The 16009-nt window shown below is 41.6% G+C and overlaps 1 protein-coding gene and 1 pseudogene across 3 annotated transcripts in view; both read left to right on the top strand.

Moving 5' to 3' along the window:
• Positions 1-16009, top strand: part of LOC118375225 (trace amine-associated receptor 13c-like) — a 189367-nt gene that overhangs the window by 19555 nt on the left and 153803 nt on the right. Inside the window, exon 2 of one of the 3 annotated variants that reach the window (XM_052523028.1) lies at positions 239-934. The exons of the other annotated variants lie outside the window; for them this stretch is intronic. Coding sequence (XP_052378988.1) covers positions 239-662 — 424 coding nt within the window. The 3' untranslated portion in view covers positions 663-934. Of the gene's footprint in view, positions 1-238; positions 935-16009 lie in introns of those variants that run through there. 3 annotated transcript variants of the gene reach the window in all.
• LOC127931185 (trace amine-associated receptor 13c-like) overlaps positions 1-16009 on the top strand; it is a 200701-nt pseudogene that overhangs the window by 19467 nt on the left and 165225 nt on the right.

Raw genomic sequence — 16009 nt, forward strand, 5'->3', positions numbered from 1 at the left:
TTTGGAGAATATTTCTGTGTGTTTCATATCTACATTACTTTTTTATGTACTTCTTTATCTCTGGGTAATTTGGTCTTGATATCTATTGACCGCTATGTTGCTGTGTGTGATCCCTTATTGTACCACTCTAAAATTACAACAACAAGAATGATGTGTTGTATATCCATTACCTGGTGTTGTTGTGTCATATACCGAGCTGCTATTGTAAAAACGTTGTCAATGTACAGGTACCCAGTAGGTGTTTGAAAGAATGTTTTATTGTTGAAGGAATAACCTGGGTTAATATCATCGACATTGTAATTACAATGGCTGTCCCTTGCTCTATTATTTTAACACTTTATTTGAAAATCTTTGTGGTGGCCAGATCACAGGCCAGAAATGTTTTTTCAAAAGAGGCTGGTGTTAAAACTGTACAGGCAAATAAGTCTGAGAGAAAAGCAACAAAAACTCTGTCTATTGTTGTTTTCAACTATTTCAATTGTTGGATTCCATTTCTATTTGTTTTCTTTTTTACTTTTGTAATTGACAATTTATTCTCAGTTATCATCGGCTTTCTGCCTCTTGTTAATTCCTTAATTAATCCAATAATTTATGCTTTCTTTTATCCATGCTTCAAAGTGACAGCTAAACATATTTTAACTCTGAACTTAAGGCGTTCATAGTACACATGTTTTCATAGTACATGTGTTAGCTAGGGATGGGGGAAAAGTGTGACACTAATCAGGCCACCGAGGACTGGAATTGCCCTTCTAGTGTCTCGTGGCTCACTTCAACAAGTGCAGTAAAATTTAAATGTACAATATGCATGATATCAGATAACATCCAAGTATAACTCTATGGTGTATTGTGTAAATAGTTGATGGTCAAATTTAAGAATATGCAACTTTGGGTAACACTTTATAATCGCATTCAGTAATAAACCATTTGTAAGGCATTTACAGTTTGCTAACCATTTATTAATCATTACTTCCACATTTGTTAAATGTTAGTCAGTTAGGTATTATCACATGTATAAATAACTACTCTATCCACTAATGATTCAACACAACAGCTCAGGAAACCACAGCAGACACTTTAACCTCAACATACTGGGTATGGACACTACCACTTCTCTCACTACCACTACTCTCACTACCATTACTCTCATTACATCACTGCTGCCAGGTCAGGGGTCACACCAGAGCAGCTCTCTCAGATGCTGTGGAGTCTGAATTGATATAGAGATCGGTAACACTTCATATTAACACTTTGTAGTAAAGAATGTATAATGGATTAGTAAATGGCTTATTCATCATTAATGTATCAATACTCCCACATTTGTTTTATTAAGATTTGTAAGTCGCTCTGGATAAGAGCGTCTGCTAAATGACTTAAATGTAAATGTAAGATAGTTATTCACACATTTATTTATTCAGCAGATCATTCATAATAATTTTAATAAATATCCTTATAAACCATGTACTGATCATTAGTAAAGTAGTTTTCCAGTCTTTAATCTAAAGTGAGGACTATTCATACTTTCTTCATACTTTATAAGTGTCTTGAACAGTGACCAGTGTAATTTATCACAAAAAGATGGACATACTATTGGTAGATAATCCAGCAGTACCTGGTGCTCCTTAAGATCCCAAAATGACCGAGAACATATCAATGGTTAAACAATAAGCACACAACACAGAGGATGTTAAAGGAAATATATTGAACAATTTATTCCAAAACAGTCACACTGTTGTAGTAGTGTGCTGAAGGAAGTAATGTGTTTGTCTGAAAATGATAACATTCTTGTTTGTTGACATTGACTACCAAAACCAAAGTGTGGATTGCAGTCACTCATTAGAAATCAGATCAAATCAAACTGTATTGATCACATACACGTGTTCAGCAGATGTTACTATGGGTGGAGTGAAATGCTTGAACATCTCATAGTGCAGCAATATCTAACAAGTAATATACAACAATTTCACAACAAATACCTTAAACACACAAATCTAAGTAAAGGACTGGAATTAAGAATATATGGATATATGGATGAGCAATGTCAGTGTGACACAGACTATGAGCAGTTTATAGACTGCTTAGAGGGTAAGGGAACCAATATCTAAATACATATCTTAACTGAACATTACGTTTCAAGGGTTATTACCTTTAATATACTACAAAATCAAATCAAAATCACATTTTATTGGTCACATACACATATTTAGCAGATGTTATTGCAGGTGTGAAATGTGAAATGCTTTTCTTCCAAGCTCCAACAGTACCTTAACAATTCATAACAATACACACAAATCTAAAAGTAAAATAATGAAATTTAGAAATACTGTATTTAAATACTTGACTAGGCAATGACTAAGTGGTACTGACAACAAATACAGTTGAATACAGTATATACATATGCGATGAGTAAAGCAGTGTGTTAACATTATTAAAGTGACTAGTGTTCCATTATTAAAGTGACCAGTGATTCCATGACTATGTACAGACTGTAGGGCAGATTCTCACACAAGGCGAGAGAGAGAGGGTGCCATAAATCTTGACCAGCTTTCTATCCAAGTAATTTGTTTCTCTCTCTCTAAGAGGTGAATTTTTAACTTTTTATTTATATTGATGCTGTTTATATCCCTTTATAGTCATGTTGTAAGTGTAATGCCATTTGCTCTTTATTTTTTAACTATACGTATATTTTATAGTTATAACCCTTATCATCACCTCCTGGTATGGCAACTGCTCGCCATCCGACCATAAGAAGCTACAGAGGGTAGTGCATCAGGCCCAGAACAAGCTTCCTGCAATCCAGGACCCACTGTATATACTAGGTCATGTCAGATGAAGCCCCCAAAAATTGTCAAAGACTACAGACACCCAGGTCATAGACTGTTCTCTCTGCTAACACACAGCAAGCGGTACCAGAGCCCCAAGTCAAGTTCAAAAGGATCCTTAACAAGTTCTACCCCCAAGCCATAAGCCGGCTGAACAATTAATTAAATGGCCAACCGGAATATTTACAGTGACCCCCCGTTTGTTTTTACACTGCTTCTACTCGCTGTTTATTATCTATGCATAGTCAATTTACCTCTACCGGTAACCCCTGTATGGAGCCTGGTCATTCTTATGTAACTTCATTGTGTTACTTTTAAAAATGTTTTTTACTTTAGTTTATTTTGTAAATATTTTCTTAACTCTATTTCTTGAACCGCATTGTTGGTTAAGGGCTTGGGAGTAAGTACTTGACAGCATTCGGCATATTTGATTGAACTAATACTGTTTACATTTGTGATAATTTTTGCCTTATAGAACCAGAACAACTAGATTCTAAGTAATTAGGATGAACAAAATCATACAAAAATCCTCAAATGGAAACAACAGTGTCTGTGTATGTGGTGGTAACTATCAAGTGTACAGCGATGGGCCTCAACATCATGTTCTAACAGGACAGCACTATAGAGGACAGAACCAGACCCATCAGTTGTAAGCATATATAGTGTGAGGGAATTCACAGCAGACCGCTCAGACGGGTGAGGGCATACCAGCCAACTGTTTTCACGTTGTCCTTCTAGCCAGAGTTAATGACCACCACAGCTCCAGGCCTCCCGTCATCTCCGCCACGGGAGCGTCATCAGAGCCGGTACTCCACGAGTCGCCAGTCTACTCCCGTGAGAGACACTACTCCAGGACCACCCGTCGGGAGTGTTCACCACCTCCATGGTACCACTGGGGCCACTCCCTGTCAAGTTCAGAGTCATTTTCCCTGTCAGATTCAGAGTCGTTCTCACTGTCTCCAGCTCTTGTCGGCCCTCAGTCTACTGCTGCGCCAGGCTATAGGTTCTCTGTCCCACTAGGTTTGCAGCATCTTCCTCAGTTGGTCGGCAGCCCCCAGCCTTTGTCGGCAAGCAGTCAGCTCCCTCAGTGCTTCAGGCCAAACCACCTGCCCTAGTTCTAGGTCCTGGGTCTCTCGCCCCACTATACCCAGAGTTATCTGCTCCTCTAGATGTGCAGTTAGACAGTTCACAGCCCTCAGCCTGCAACCAGTTGCCTATACTAGCACAAGACTATATATTCCCTGCTTGGCTAGGTTTGCAGCTTCCCACTATTCCTGGCTTGCAGTCCTCAGATTTAGTAGTGGGTTCAAAGTTCCCTGCCCTGCTTGGCCCTCAGTTCCCTGATCTGGGGCAACCAACATTCCCTGACCCTTGGGACCTGCTGTCTCTCGTTCTGGCGGGCCTTCCATCTCCTTCCTTGGATGACCCTCAGCCCTTCCCAGGTGGGACACCACCTGAACTTTTCTCTGGGGCCCAGCTGCCCAATGCCTCCAGATCTCTAATGATCCCTATGGTTCCCAACATGCTCTACCATGCATTTCAGTGTTTTCAGCAGTGGTGAAAGATTCACCAACATCAGCCGCAGCCAGTGAGCTACCAACAACGGTTGTGCCTGGCATGCTGTGGCAATTCTCCACTGCAGTAGAAGAACCACCTGCTTCAGTTGTGGCCAGCCTTCGGCGTTGCACACAGCTTCTAAGGATGGGGCCCAGCTACCCTGCACCAGCAGAGTTAGAGGGCCCTCCCTCACACGCGTGGCCTTCCATACCTTAACCTGTTGGGGATAGGGCTGTCTACTGCCCCGCTGGAGTAATTGCGTGCCCATAGTAAACATAATTGTTTTTGTCAAAAGTTGCTAATATATGCAAATAAAAATATTATTGAATAGAAAACACTCTAAAGCTTCTAAAACCGTTTAAATTATGTCTGTATGTAAAGCAGAACTCTCAGTGCAGTCATTCTCCCAAACTCTCTCTTGTCATCAGAAAAGTTGGCCCAACTTTGACGTCATCGCCCCCACCCTTCCCAAGCACTTACAGGTCTGGGAACAGTCTCTCTGTCTTCAGCGCGATCTCAGCTTTCAATGGGGCTTCTCATTGTGAGAATCACAAGAGTTTTGGCAGGCCGAAACCTTTCGGTCACGCGAAAAACAGGTCACTTTTATGCGCGCTCTGCTCCGGTCCTGTCTTTTTCCAAGATCGATTATACAATGCATGCGTTTCTGTTCGTCCTCACGATTGCTGTACACAGCTTGATTATGAACTTAGTTTGATAAGTTTAGTCGACATATAATATGTAAGTTTGACGTTTTGGTGCGCATCCACTTGACTTTTGGTTACATTTCAACCGAAATGTGTCGTGTTTGAGAACCGAAAGACACCGACTGCAAAACTAAATGCTGTTTTTGGTAAGTATAATTCCTTCCAGGTCTTCTGATCGAAGAACAGCAAAGGTAAGGGAATATTTATGTGGTAAATTTGGGTTTGTGTGGACTCCAAGATAGAGGAGCCATAATGCTACTTTTTGAGCGCCGACTCATAGTATAGCCTAGTGAACGAAACCTGTAACGTTAAAAATAAATGTAACACAGCGATTGCATTTAGAAGAAGTGTATCTTTCTATATATATGTAGAACATGTATATTTAGTCAACGTTTATGATGTGTATTCCTTGTTAGCTGACGTTATCTGCCGGAGCTATCGTCATTTCTCCGAACATTTGAGTAGCATTTTTTGAACGATGCGTCATTGTAAACAGAGATTTATGGATATATATAGCATATTATCGAAAAAAGAACATAAATGTACTGTGTAACATGTTATATTACTGTCATCTGATGAAGATTTTAAAAGGTTAGTGAAATTATTTTTCTTTTAATCCTGCGTTTGTTGATTGCATATTTTTTCCAACTTCTCTGGGATTAAAGGTCCAAAATGAAAATAGAGAAATTATTTTTCCACTTCACGTCAAAGTCAAGGAGCCTCCGGTGTCATTAAAAAAGAACCAGCCATTTATCTATCGTCATTTAAGAGAAATCGTACAATGACAGATTGGTGATGTTCAAAGAGGTGGTTTTTTTCAACAGTTACAGATCCAGTTGCAGGGTGTTCATACAAATATTTTTAAAGTGTGCTGCGGAGCTCTGCGAGATTTCTGTGATTTTCTATGATTTTCTGAAATAACACACTCAGTTCTTAACGTAAAGACTTAAAACTCAGGATTCTGTAAAGGCATATCCCAATAAGGATATGAGTTTATTTAGAGCTTCCTGTGCCAACCGGAAGTGCCTTTAATTGGGTCACACTGTCTGTTTTGAAGGGTTAAAAAAGTCACATCTTTCCAAAACTTCATATGTGTAGCTTTTGGGTGACAGTGGGAGAACCGTTAGGGTGAGAAACACAATTCGACCTCAGGTACGTTCCTAAGGTCCTCCCGATCCGTGCAAGCCTAACCTTGACCGTGTGGCATTAACCCTTCACAGTTAAAATAAGGTGTTTACATCAAACCGTTTGCATTGACTTCTCTCCCCATAGGAATACATTGCCTGCACCCCTAAATTCAACCTGAAGCCTATGTGGGTTATGAATGTCTTCGGTACCAGTCCATCAGGCCACTATGAGGTCTACCTGTGTTGATTCTAAGCTTCCTGGACCAACCGGAAGTGGTTAAAATCACCCTAAAAGTGTATATCCATACCTTGCCTGCAGTTTGATAGACATAGTGCATTCAACCCTGTGTAAATCAGTAAATTCTTAACGTAAAGACTTAAAACTCAGGATTCTGTAAAGGCATACCCCAATGAGGATATGTGTTGACTTATAGCTTCCTGTGCCATAATTGGTGTCTCAAGGGCTGTTTTGAAGGGTTAAAAAAATCAGATCTGTCCAAAACGTCATATGTGTGATTAGGCAACCCCATCAACCGTAAATCAGTCATTTTTCTCATAAAATTCCAAAGGAAAGACTGCAAAGGAACACAGACACACAACTTGGAAGGAGGGACGTATTGGGGTGCGTAGAGACAGACAGTTCCTCCAATAGTTAGCTTTGTTCGAGCTAAATAAGAACTGTCAGACCTTCCGAAACTTTAGAAACCTGTTCTAGACCTCAGGTCGATAGTGCGTGGTGAGTTACATCACTCTAGAAGGTTCTCGGACCGAGAAACAGCCTCGTACATTTGCAATGACTTCAATTCATTTTTGCATCACGAAAATGACGACATTTAGAAATGTCCCAGAGTCACAAGACTAGGTGCATTGTGACCGTCTCAGCCCATAGAGACAGAACCCAATGTTTCTGTCCGTTAGCTCATTCAAGGACCCCATAGCAAGTCATGGAAAAAAGTGGATTTTCTGCACCAATTAGGGTTTTACTCGGACACCAAATTACCTATCGAGCCGAAACTTGGGATTCGGGGACGCCTCAGCTAGGCCTACACATACCATAAGAAATGGACCTGCAGCTAGAACGTAACTATGTGTTTTATGTTTTTTTATGGTTTGAACCCAAGGTGTTGTGAATTTTGGGCCAGCTCTGAAGTATGCGATAGTTGGCTACTAAACGAGTTGGAAAAAGTGGGTTTGGTGTCAGTTTGTATCAGTTTGGTGTCAGAATGATATCTAATTGACTGATGGACGGTGACTTGCTGGTGACTCTTGTCCATTTGCAATATGTTTAAACAGTGAGGTACCATCACCAAAGTGATATTCTGAAATCAACCCTAACGAGCGATGGAGAGGTACCAGAATCACTGCCCAGCCATCCCGAGTTCATCGGGCCAGTCAATTTCGCATTCCTGCACGATTTTTATAGCATGACACATTTGTGATGGTAAATGCCCATTGAACCATATTGCAAATGCACAGTGACTTTGCAAAAGTGAAAATACATAAACAAATGGACATAATGAAATCAACACAACGAGCGATGGAAAGGAGCAACTATCACTGCCAGGCCATCCTGTGTTCATCAGGCCAGTCAATTTTGCATTTCTGCATGATTTTTGAGCATGCCAAATTCGTGATGGTAAATGCCCATTGTGTTGGACAATAGGAGTCCCGGTAAATGCATTTACAACCAAATTTTTTTTTTTTGGGTTACCAGGTGGCTATCTTCAATCACCAGTTGCACAACAATGCACGTGCATTTGCAATATGATTCTATAGTGAAAAACATCACCAAATGGACATGATGAAATCAACACCACGAGTGATGGAAAGGAACAACTATCTCTGCCCGGCCATCCTGTGTTCATCAGGCCAGTCAATTTTGCATTTCTGCAGGAGTTTTGAGCACAAAAAATTTGTAATGGTAAATGCCCATTGAAACATATTGCAAATGCACGCGCATTTGCAAAATGATTCTATAGTGAAAACACATCACCAAATGGACATGATGGAATCAACACAACGAGTGATGGAAAGGAACAACTATCACTGCCCGGCATCCCGAGTTCATCAGGCCAGTCAATTTTGCATTTCTGCAGGATTTTTGAGCATGTCAAATTTCTTATGACATTTGGCCCCCACAAAACATATGCCTTATGCGCATGTAAAAAAATATATAAAAAATTATGACAATAAAATACAACAAAAGTATGTTGATACAGTTCTTATACGTGTGTAATTGACACAAAAATCGAAAGAATTTCAAAAACGGTCCAGAAAGCACTTTTTAGGGGTGTGTGAATTTTTTTATGAAATGTTGCCATTTTTTACTTTTGACTTCCTATGAAATTATATTGCAAATGGACAAAACATGTGCCTTATGCGCAAGTAAAAAAACAATTATGATAATAAAATTTGACAAAAGTATATTCATACAGTTCTCACACATGTGTAATTGACAAAAAAATCGAAAAAATTTCGAAAAACGGTCCAGAAAGCACTTTTTAAGGGGTGATAAGTTTATGACAAAAAAAACTTTTTTCAAAATTTTGCTTTTGGATGTTGACTTGGGTTACATTTCCAATATGAACAACCAAGGTGGAGCGCACACGCCACCTGTTGGATTTTTAAAGTGTTACAACTGGCAATTGCCATATGGCATTTGCAAAACACTTTGCATGAATCAACGCCGAATTGGGTGGTATTGGACACCGTGTATATGTTTTGTCCTATGCCAATGCTTTCCCATTCATTTTTATCCATTTCTCGGGGATAATCCCTTACATGTGGAGGCCCCAGGAGAGTCTCTGTGTATCTCTGTACCTCCCTCGTGGGGCAGCACCAAAGCCATGCCTTTTCTGCAGGGTAGGATTTGGCACACTAACAATAAGCTTCCCGATGAGGCTTGTGGCTTTTCAGAGACTTTAAATAATGTGGCCCCCATTAGAGACTTTGCCATTTAGGTTCGAGGCCTTTTTGTGGATGTTAATATTTCCATAAGAAATATTGGGGCGGCTGTAAAAAAAAGCTGTCCTGCTCCTCTCTACCAAACCTAATTCCCCTCACAGTCCCTTCAGTTTCCCTTAAGGTAGTTTTACAGCTCAGCCTACCTAAGGTATCCCTCACCAACCATAGCCCTTCCATTACCAACCATAAAGATTGTGCATCGCATCTCGACACTGCACCCGCCCACTCAGTTCATTGTGTTATCATCGTCCGAAGGGAGAAGACGCACATTTTAGATGAATTTTTACTGTCGAAATATATACGAATATCTGAATTTTGAGCGTGCATTGTCCAGATGCACATTTCCAAGTGATCTAGGATGTAAGTAATGGAGCTGGAGTATAGAAGCAGAGTTGACATTTAATTAGGAACGGACATGCAACAGGACAGGAACAGCGTCAGAACTGGGAAACACAAAGACAGATGACAAACAATGCAGCAGCGTGGAACAGAGCTGGGGAACTGACAAATATAGGGGAGGTAATAAAAACAGGTGATAGAGTGAGTCCATGTGAGTCCAGTATTGCTGAAGCGCGTGATGAGGGAAGGCAGGTGTGCATAAATAATGGTGGCAGGAGTGTGTAATACAGGGCAGCCTTGCGTCCTCGAAAGCCAGGGGAAAGAGCGGGAGCAGGCATGACAGTGCCCCTACCCGGCGTTCCACCTGGGCGAGCCGGGTGATTCAGGGAGTTGACATTTAATTAGGAACGGACATATTGGGTAAGGAAAACAATATCTAAATGCAAAACTTGCTGAACATTTAATTTAAAGAATTACTACCTTTAGAAGGCCCAGCCAAACAAAGCAAAGTTTGAAAGTAGTATGCTGTTAACCTCTTGCGTCGAGCAATTCCGTATCCGGGAGCGTAATCATAGCCTCAAGGCCATTAGCATAACGCAACGTTAACTATTCATGAAAATCTCAAATGAAATGAAATAAATATATTGGCTCACAAGCTTAGCCTTTTGTTAACAACACTGTCATCTCATATTTTCAAAATATGCTATTCAACCATAGCTACACAAGAATTTTGTGTAAGAGTATTGATAGCTAGCATAGCATTAAGCCTAGCATTCAGGCAACATTTTCACAAAAACAAGAAAAGCATTCAAATAAAATAATTTACCTTTGAAGAACTTCGGATGTTTTCAATGAGGAGACTCAGATAGCAAATGTTCAGTTTTTCCAAAAAGATTATTTGTGTAGGAGAAATCGCTCCGTTTTGTTCATCACGTTTGGCTAAGAAAGAAAAAAGAAAATTCAGTCATTACAACGCCAAACTTTTTCCAAATTAACTCCATAATATCGACAGAAACATGGCAAACGTTGTTTAGAATCAAGGTGTTTTTCACATACCTATTCGATGATAAAATCATTCGTGGCAGTTGCCTTTCTCCTCTGAACCAAATGAAAAAGTGCACGCAGCTGGAGATTGCGCATTAATTTTGACGGAGGACACCAAGCGGACACCTGGTAAATGTAGTCTCTTATGGTCAATCTTCCAATGATATGCCTACACACAATGCTGCAGACACCTTGGGGAAACGACAGAAAGTGTAGGCTCATTCCTGGCGCATTCACAGCCATATAAGGAGACATTGGAACACAGCGCATTCAAAATCTGGGGCAATTCCTGTATGAAATTGAATCTTGGTTTCGCCTGTAGAATTAGTTCTGTGGCACTCACAGACAATATCTTTGCAGTTTTGGAAACGTCAGACTGTTTTCTTTCCAAATCTGTCAATTATATGCATAGTCGAGCATCTTTTTGTGACAAAATATCATGTTTAAAACGGGAACGTTTTTTTATCCAAAAATTAAAAGAGCGCCCCTATATCGAAGAAGTTAAAAGACTGAATCACTCGAGATATTTAAAGGTTAGGATATACCTTTATCATTTCTACCTGAAAATACCTCTGTATTTCAATCACATATCACGTCACTGAGCATCAACAGTGGGAACCCACAAGGGTGCGTTCTCAACCCCCTCCCGTACTCCCTGTTCTCCCACTTCTGCATGGCCATGCACACCTCCAACTCAATAATCAAGTTTGCAGACGACACAACAGTAGTGGGCTTGATTAACAACAACGACGAGGCAGCCTACAGGGAGGGAGGTGAGGGTACTCGGAGTGTGGTATCAGGAAAACAACCTCTCACTCAACGTCAACATAACAACGGAGATGATCGTGGACTTCAGGAAACAGCAGAGGGAGCACCTCCATATCCACATCGAAGGGACAATACTGGAGAAGGTGGAAAGTTTTTATTTCCTCGGCGTACACATCACAGACAAATTGAAGTGGTCCTCCCACACAGACAGTGTGGTGAAGAAGGCGCAACAGCGCTCCTTCAACCTCAGGGGGCTGAGGAAATGTGGCTTGTCACTCAAAACCATGGCAAACTTTTACAGATGCACAATCGAGAGCATCCTGTCGGTCTGTATCACAGCCTGGTACGGCAACTGCTCCGCACACAACCGTAAGACTCTGCAGAGGGTAGTAAGGTCTGCACAATGCATCACCGGGGGCAAACTACCTGCCCTCCATGACACCTAAAGCACCCGATGTAACAGGAAGGCCAAAAAGTTCATCAAGGAAGACAACCACCGAGCCACTGCCTGTTCACACCGCTACCATACAGAAGTCGAGGTCTGAGCAGGCTCATCAGAGCTTGGACCGAGAGACTGAAAACAGCTTCTATCTCAAGGCCATCAGACTGCTAAACAGCATTCACTAACTCAGAGAGGCTGCTGCCTACATTGAGACCTAATCACTGGCCACTTTAATAATGGGATCACTTGTCACTTTAAACAATACCACTTTAATAATATTTACATATCTTACATTACTCATATCATATGTACGTACTGCATTTTATACCATCTATTGCATGTTGCTTATGCTTATCGCTCACATATATATTTATATGTACATATTCTCATTCACCCTTTCAGATTTGCGGGTCCAGAGTAACGCCGAGGTCCTTCACAGTTTTATTTGAGACGACTGTACAACCATTACGATTAATTGTCAGATTCAACAAAAGATCTCTTTGTTTCTTGGGACCTAGAACAAGCATCTCTGTTTTGTCCGAGTTTTAAAGTAGAAAGTTTGCAGCCATCCACTTCCTTATGTCTGAAACACATGCTTCCAGCGAGGGCAATTTTGGGGCTTCACCATGTTTCATTGAAATGTACAGCTGTGTGTCATCCGCATAGCATTGAAAGTTAACATTATGTTTTCGATTGACATCCCCAAGAGTTAAAATATATAGTGAAAACAATAGTGGTCCTAAAATGGAACCTTGAGGAAAACCGAAATGTACAGATACTTGTTAGATATTACTGCATTGTTGGAACTATAAGCACAAGCATTTCACTCCACTCGCATTAACATCTGCTAACCATGTGTATGTGACCAATACAATTTCATTTGAAATTTGATTTGATTTGATTTCAGTAGTAATGAAGGAATACAAATCCACCAGTGAAAAACTGTCCAGCTGTTGTTGCTATTATTTAGCCCATATTCCTAGAGCGCAATGACTACATCAAGATTGTGACTCTACAAACTTGCTGGATGCATTTGCAGATTGTTTTGGGGCTGCTGTCACCACCCACCTCAGCCCACACTGCCACAAGAAGCCATCATGCACCTGAGTAAGATGAGTCGACTACACACCTATCTCATCTACGAGACCACCAGCCCTGCTCCAGGCCTCCTCAGTGGTCAGGGAGTGACCACACCTATGAACCTATGTCACGAGCAGCAAGAGATCAGGAGGGCGTACTCAGGCTACATCTCACTGTTTAATTTTTAGTTTGTGTTTGTGTGGTTGACAACATTAGCTAAATATTTGCAATTCAACACTTCCTCACGTGTTTGTGAATTAAATGTTATATATATTTCCTTAAACATCCTGTATTGTGTGCGTATTCTTTTACCCTTGTCATGCCTACTCCTGCTCACTCCGTGATCGGCATCGCTGGTCTACTACTCACCTGGCCTGGCAACCCACATTACGCACACCTGGCATCCATCATTGCACACACCTGCGACCCATCATTACGCACACCTGGACTTAATCACCACCCTGACTACTTTATATAACAATCAGTGGCCTCAGTTATCAGGCAGTATTGGTTTTGTTCATGTTCAGTATGCTTCTCCTGTTTTGTTTATCTGCTTTTTAAAAAAACGTACCTTCTTGACCTGCTTCCTGACTCCAAGCAAATACGTTACAGAATACTGCATCAGAAAATATGTAAGCTGCAGAAGATAACAGCATCTTCCACATGTTCAAGGAACAGGGTGATCTACTCCACCAACACCACCATCTGGCTCAACTGGGTACGACCGTGATGGAGGGCCTCCGCGTTCTCAGCCGCCTTGACACCACCAGCTGGCTCTACTGGGTACTACAGTGAAGGAGGTCCTCCGCGTTCTCCACTGCCTCGACACCAAGAGCTGGCTCTACTGGGTACGGCCATGAAGGAGGTCCTCCGCGGTCTCCACCGCCTCGACACCACCAGCAATGTTCTCCAATCCTCTGTAGGGCCTCCTACCATGGGTCGTTGCAGTGAGCCAGTCCCCCAGCCGTCCACCCGGGTCATCGAAGCCCAAATGTCCCTTCCGGAGAAGTATGACGGCACTACATCATAATGCCGTGGCTTCCTATTCCAGGGCTCCCTCTATTTCACCTATCATACGGAGCCCCTACCACCGAGTGTTCCAAGGTTGCTACGGTCATTTCCCTGCTGACCGGACGGTCATTGGAATGGGCTACGACCATCTGGGAGAAAGGAAAGGAGGAGCTGGGTTCGTTTGAGAGGTTCATGGCTCTGTTCAGGGTGGTCCTCCAGAGGGCAGAGATGGAGGTGAGAGAGTTTTCCAACTCCAGCACGCTGCCAGAGTCTCCCTCCTATTCAGTGCCCGCTGTAAGGGTCCCCAGTCCGGGGTCGGCGGCGAGGGTCGCACCTCCAGAGGCGCCTCGTAAGTGGGCCATGAGTAAGGTGGAGTGGGGTCTATGTCCCGCACCAGAGTCGCCACCGCGGTGAAATACCCACCCAGACCCTCCTTCTGGTTTTGCGGCCGGAGTCCGCACCTTTGGGGTGGTGGGGGTACTGTCACTTCCTGACCTTAGTTCCTTTTTTATCTCTATTTTGGTTTGGTCAGGGCGTGAGTTGGTGTGGGCATTCTATGTTTTGTTCTATGTTTTGTATTTCTGTGTTTGGCCTGGTATGGTTCCCAATCAGAGGCAGCTGTCTATCGTTGTCTCTGATTGAGAACCATACTTAGGTTTCCTCTTCCCATCTGTGTTTGTGGGTAGTTGTTTTATGTTGTTTCACCTGATAGGACTGTTTCGATTTTCGTTGTTTCACTTTTGTTATTCTTTTATTCAGTGTTCAGTTGTAATACATTTAACTTGGACATGTACCACGCTGCAGTTTGGTCTGAACTTTCCTACTCCTCATCAGATGAAGAAGATCGTAAGAACTGCTGCTCAAATTATTTGTTACTCTTATTTTTTACTTATATATTTTTCACTTAACATTTATTTTTTATTAAAACAGCATTGTTGGTTAAAGGCTTGTAAGTAAGCATTTCACTCTAAGGTACTCACCTGATCGGCGCTTGTGAGAAATACATTTGAATTGATTTGGAGAAAATGTACCTTTTCTCTCATCTCCAACTATCAGTAAGGCTGAAGGACAGGCTAGCTGGGCACAGCAACATCCAATCCTGTCATACATTACATCATGCTTTCATTAATTATTTTCTTTATCCAACCGTTTGTTCATTTGTTGTGTGTGTGTGTGTGTGTGTGTGTGTGTGTGTGTGTGTGTGTGTGTGTGTGTGTGTGTGTGTGTGTGTGTGTGTGTGTGTGTGTGTGTGTGTGTGTGTGTGTGTGTGTGTGTAGAGAGATCCTGGGGAGGGGAGTGGCTGTCAGTAACTGAGGGATAAATAGAGAGGCAGAGCTCAAAGTTTGTCAGAAGGCGGACCTGACAGGGTCACACACAGGACCAAGCAGGAGCAGGACCTCAGCATTTTCACCTTTTATTACAAATGGAGAAACATTAAGAAATTCAATACTGTTTTCAAGACGGAAACTCTTCTTGCAGAAAGGCTTTGCAATCGACATCTATCTACATAACACTGTACATCTTCTTCTCATTGATTTCAGCAGTTACAGTATTTTTGAACATACTGGTGATCATCTCCATCTCTCACTTCAAGCAGCTCCACACTCCAACAAACCTGCTCATTCTCTCTGGCTGTGTCAGATCTCCTGGTGGGACTGATTGTGATACCAGTACTGACTGTAGCAATAATGGAATCATGCTGGGGTTTTGGGGAATATTTCTGTGAGTTTAATATCTACATAGATTTTTTATGTGCTTCTTTATCTCTGGGCAATTTGGTCTTGATATCTATTGACCGCTATGTTGCTGTGTGTGATCCCTTATTGTACCACTCTAAAATAACAACAACTAGAATGATGTGTTGTATATCCATTACCTGGTGTTGTTGCATCATTTACGATGCTGCTATTATAAAAACTTTGTAAATGTACAGGTACCCAGTAGGTGTTTGAAAGAATGTTTTATTTATGAAGGAATAACCTGGGTTAATATCATTCACCTTGTAATTACAATGGTTGTCCCATGCTCTATTATTATAACACTTTATATGAAAATCTTTGTGGTGGCCAGATCACAGGCCAGAAAGGTATTTTCAAAAGAGGCTGTCAGTGTGTCTGGTGTTAAAACTGTACAGGCAAATAAGTCTGAGAGAAA

The sequence above is a fragment of the Oncorhynchus keta genome, chromosome 7 (assembly GCF_023373465.1).
Source record: "Oncorhynchus keta strain PuntledgeMale-10-30-2019 chromosome 7, Oket_V2, whole genome shotgun sequence".
Lineage (NCBI taxonomy): Eukaryota > Metazoa > Chordata > Actinopteri > Salmoniformes > Salmonidae > Oncorhynchus > Oncorhynchus keta.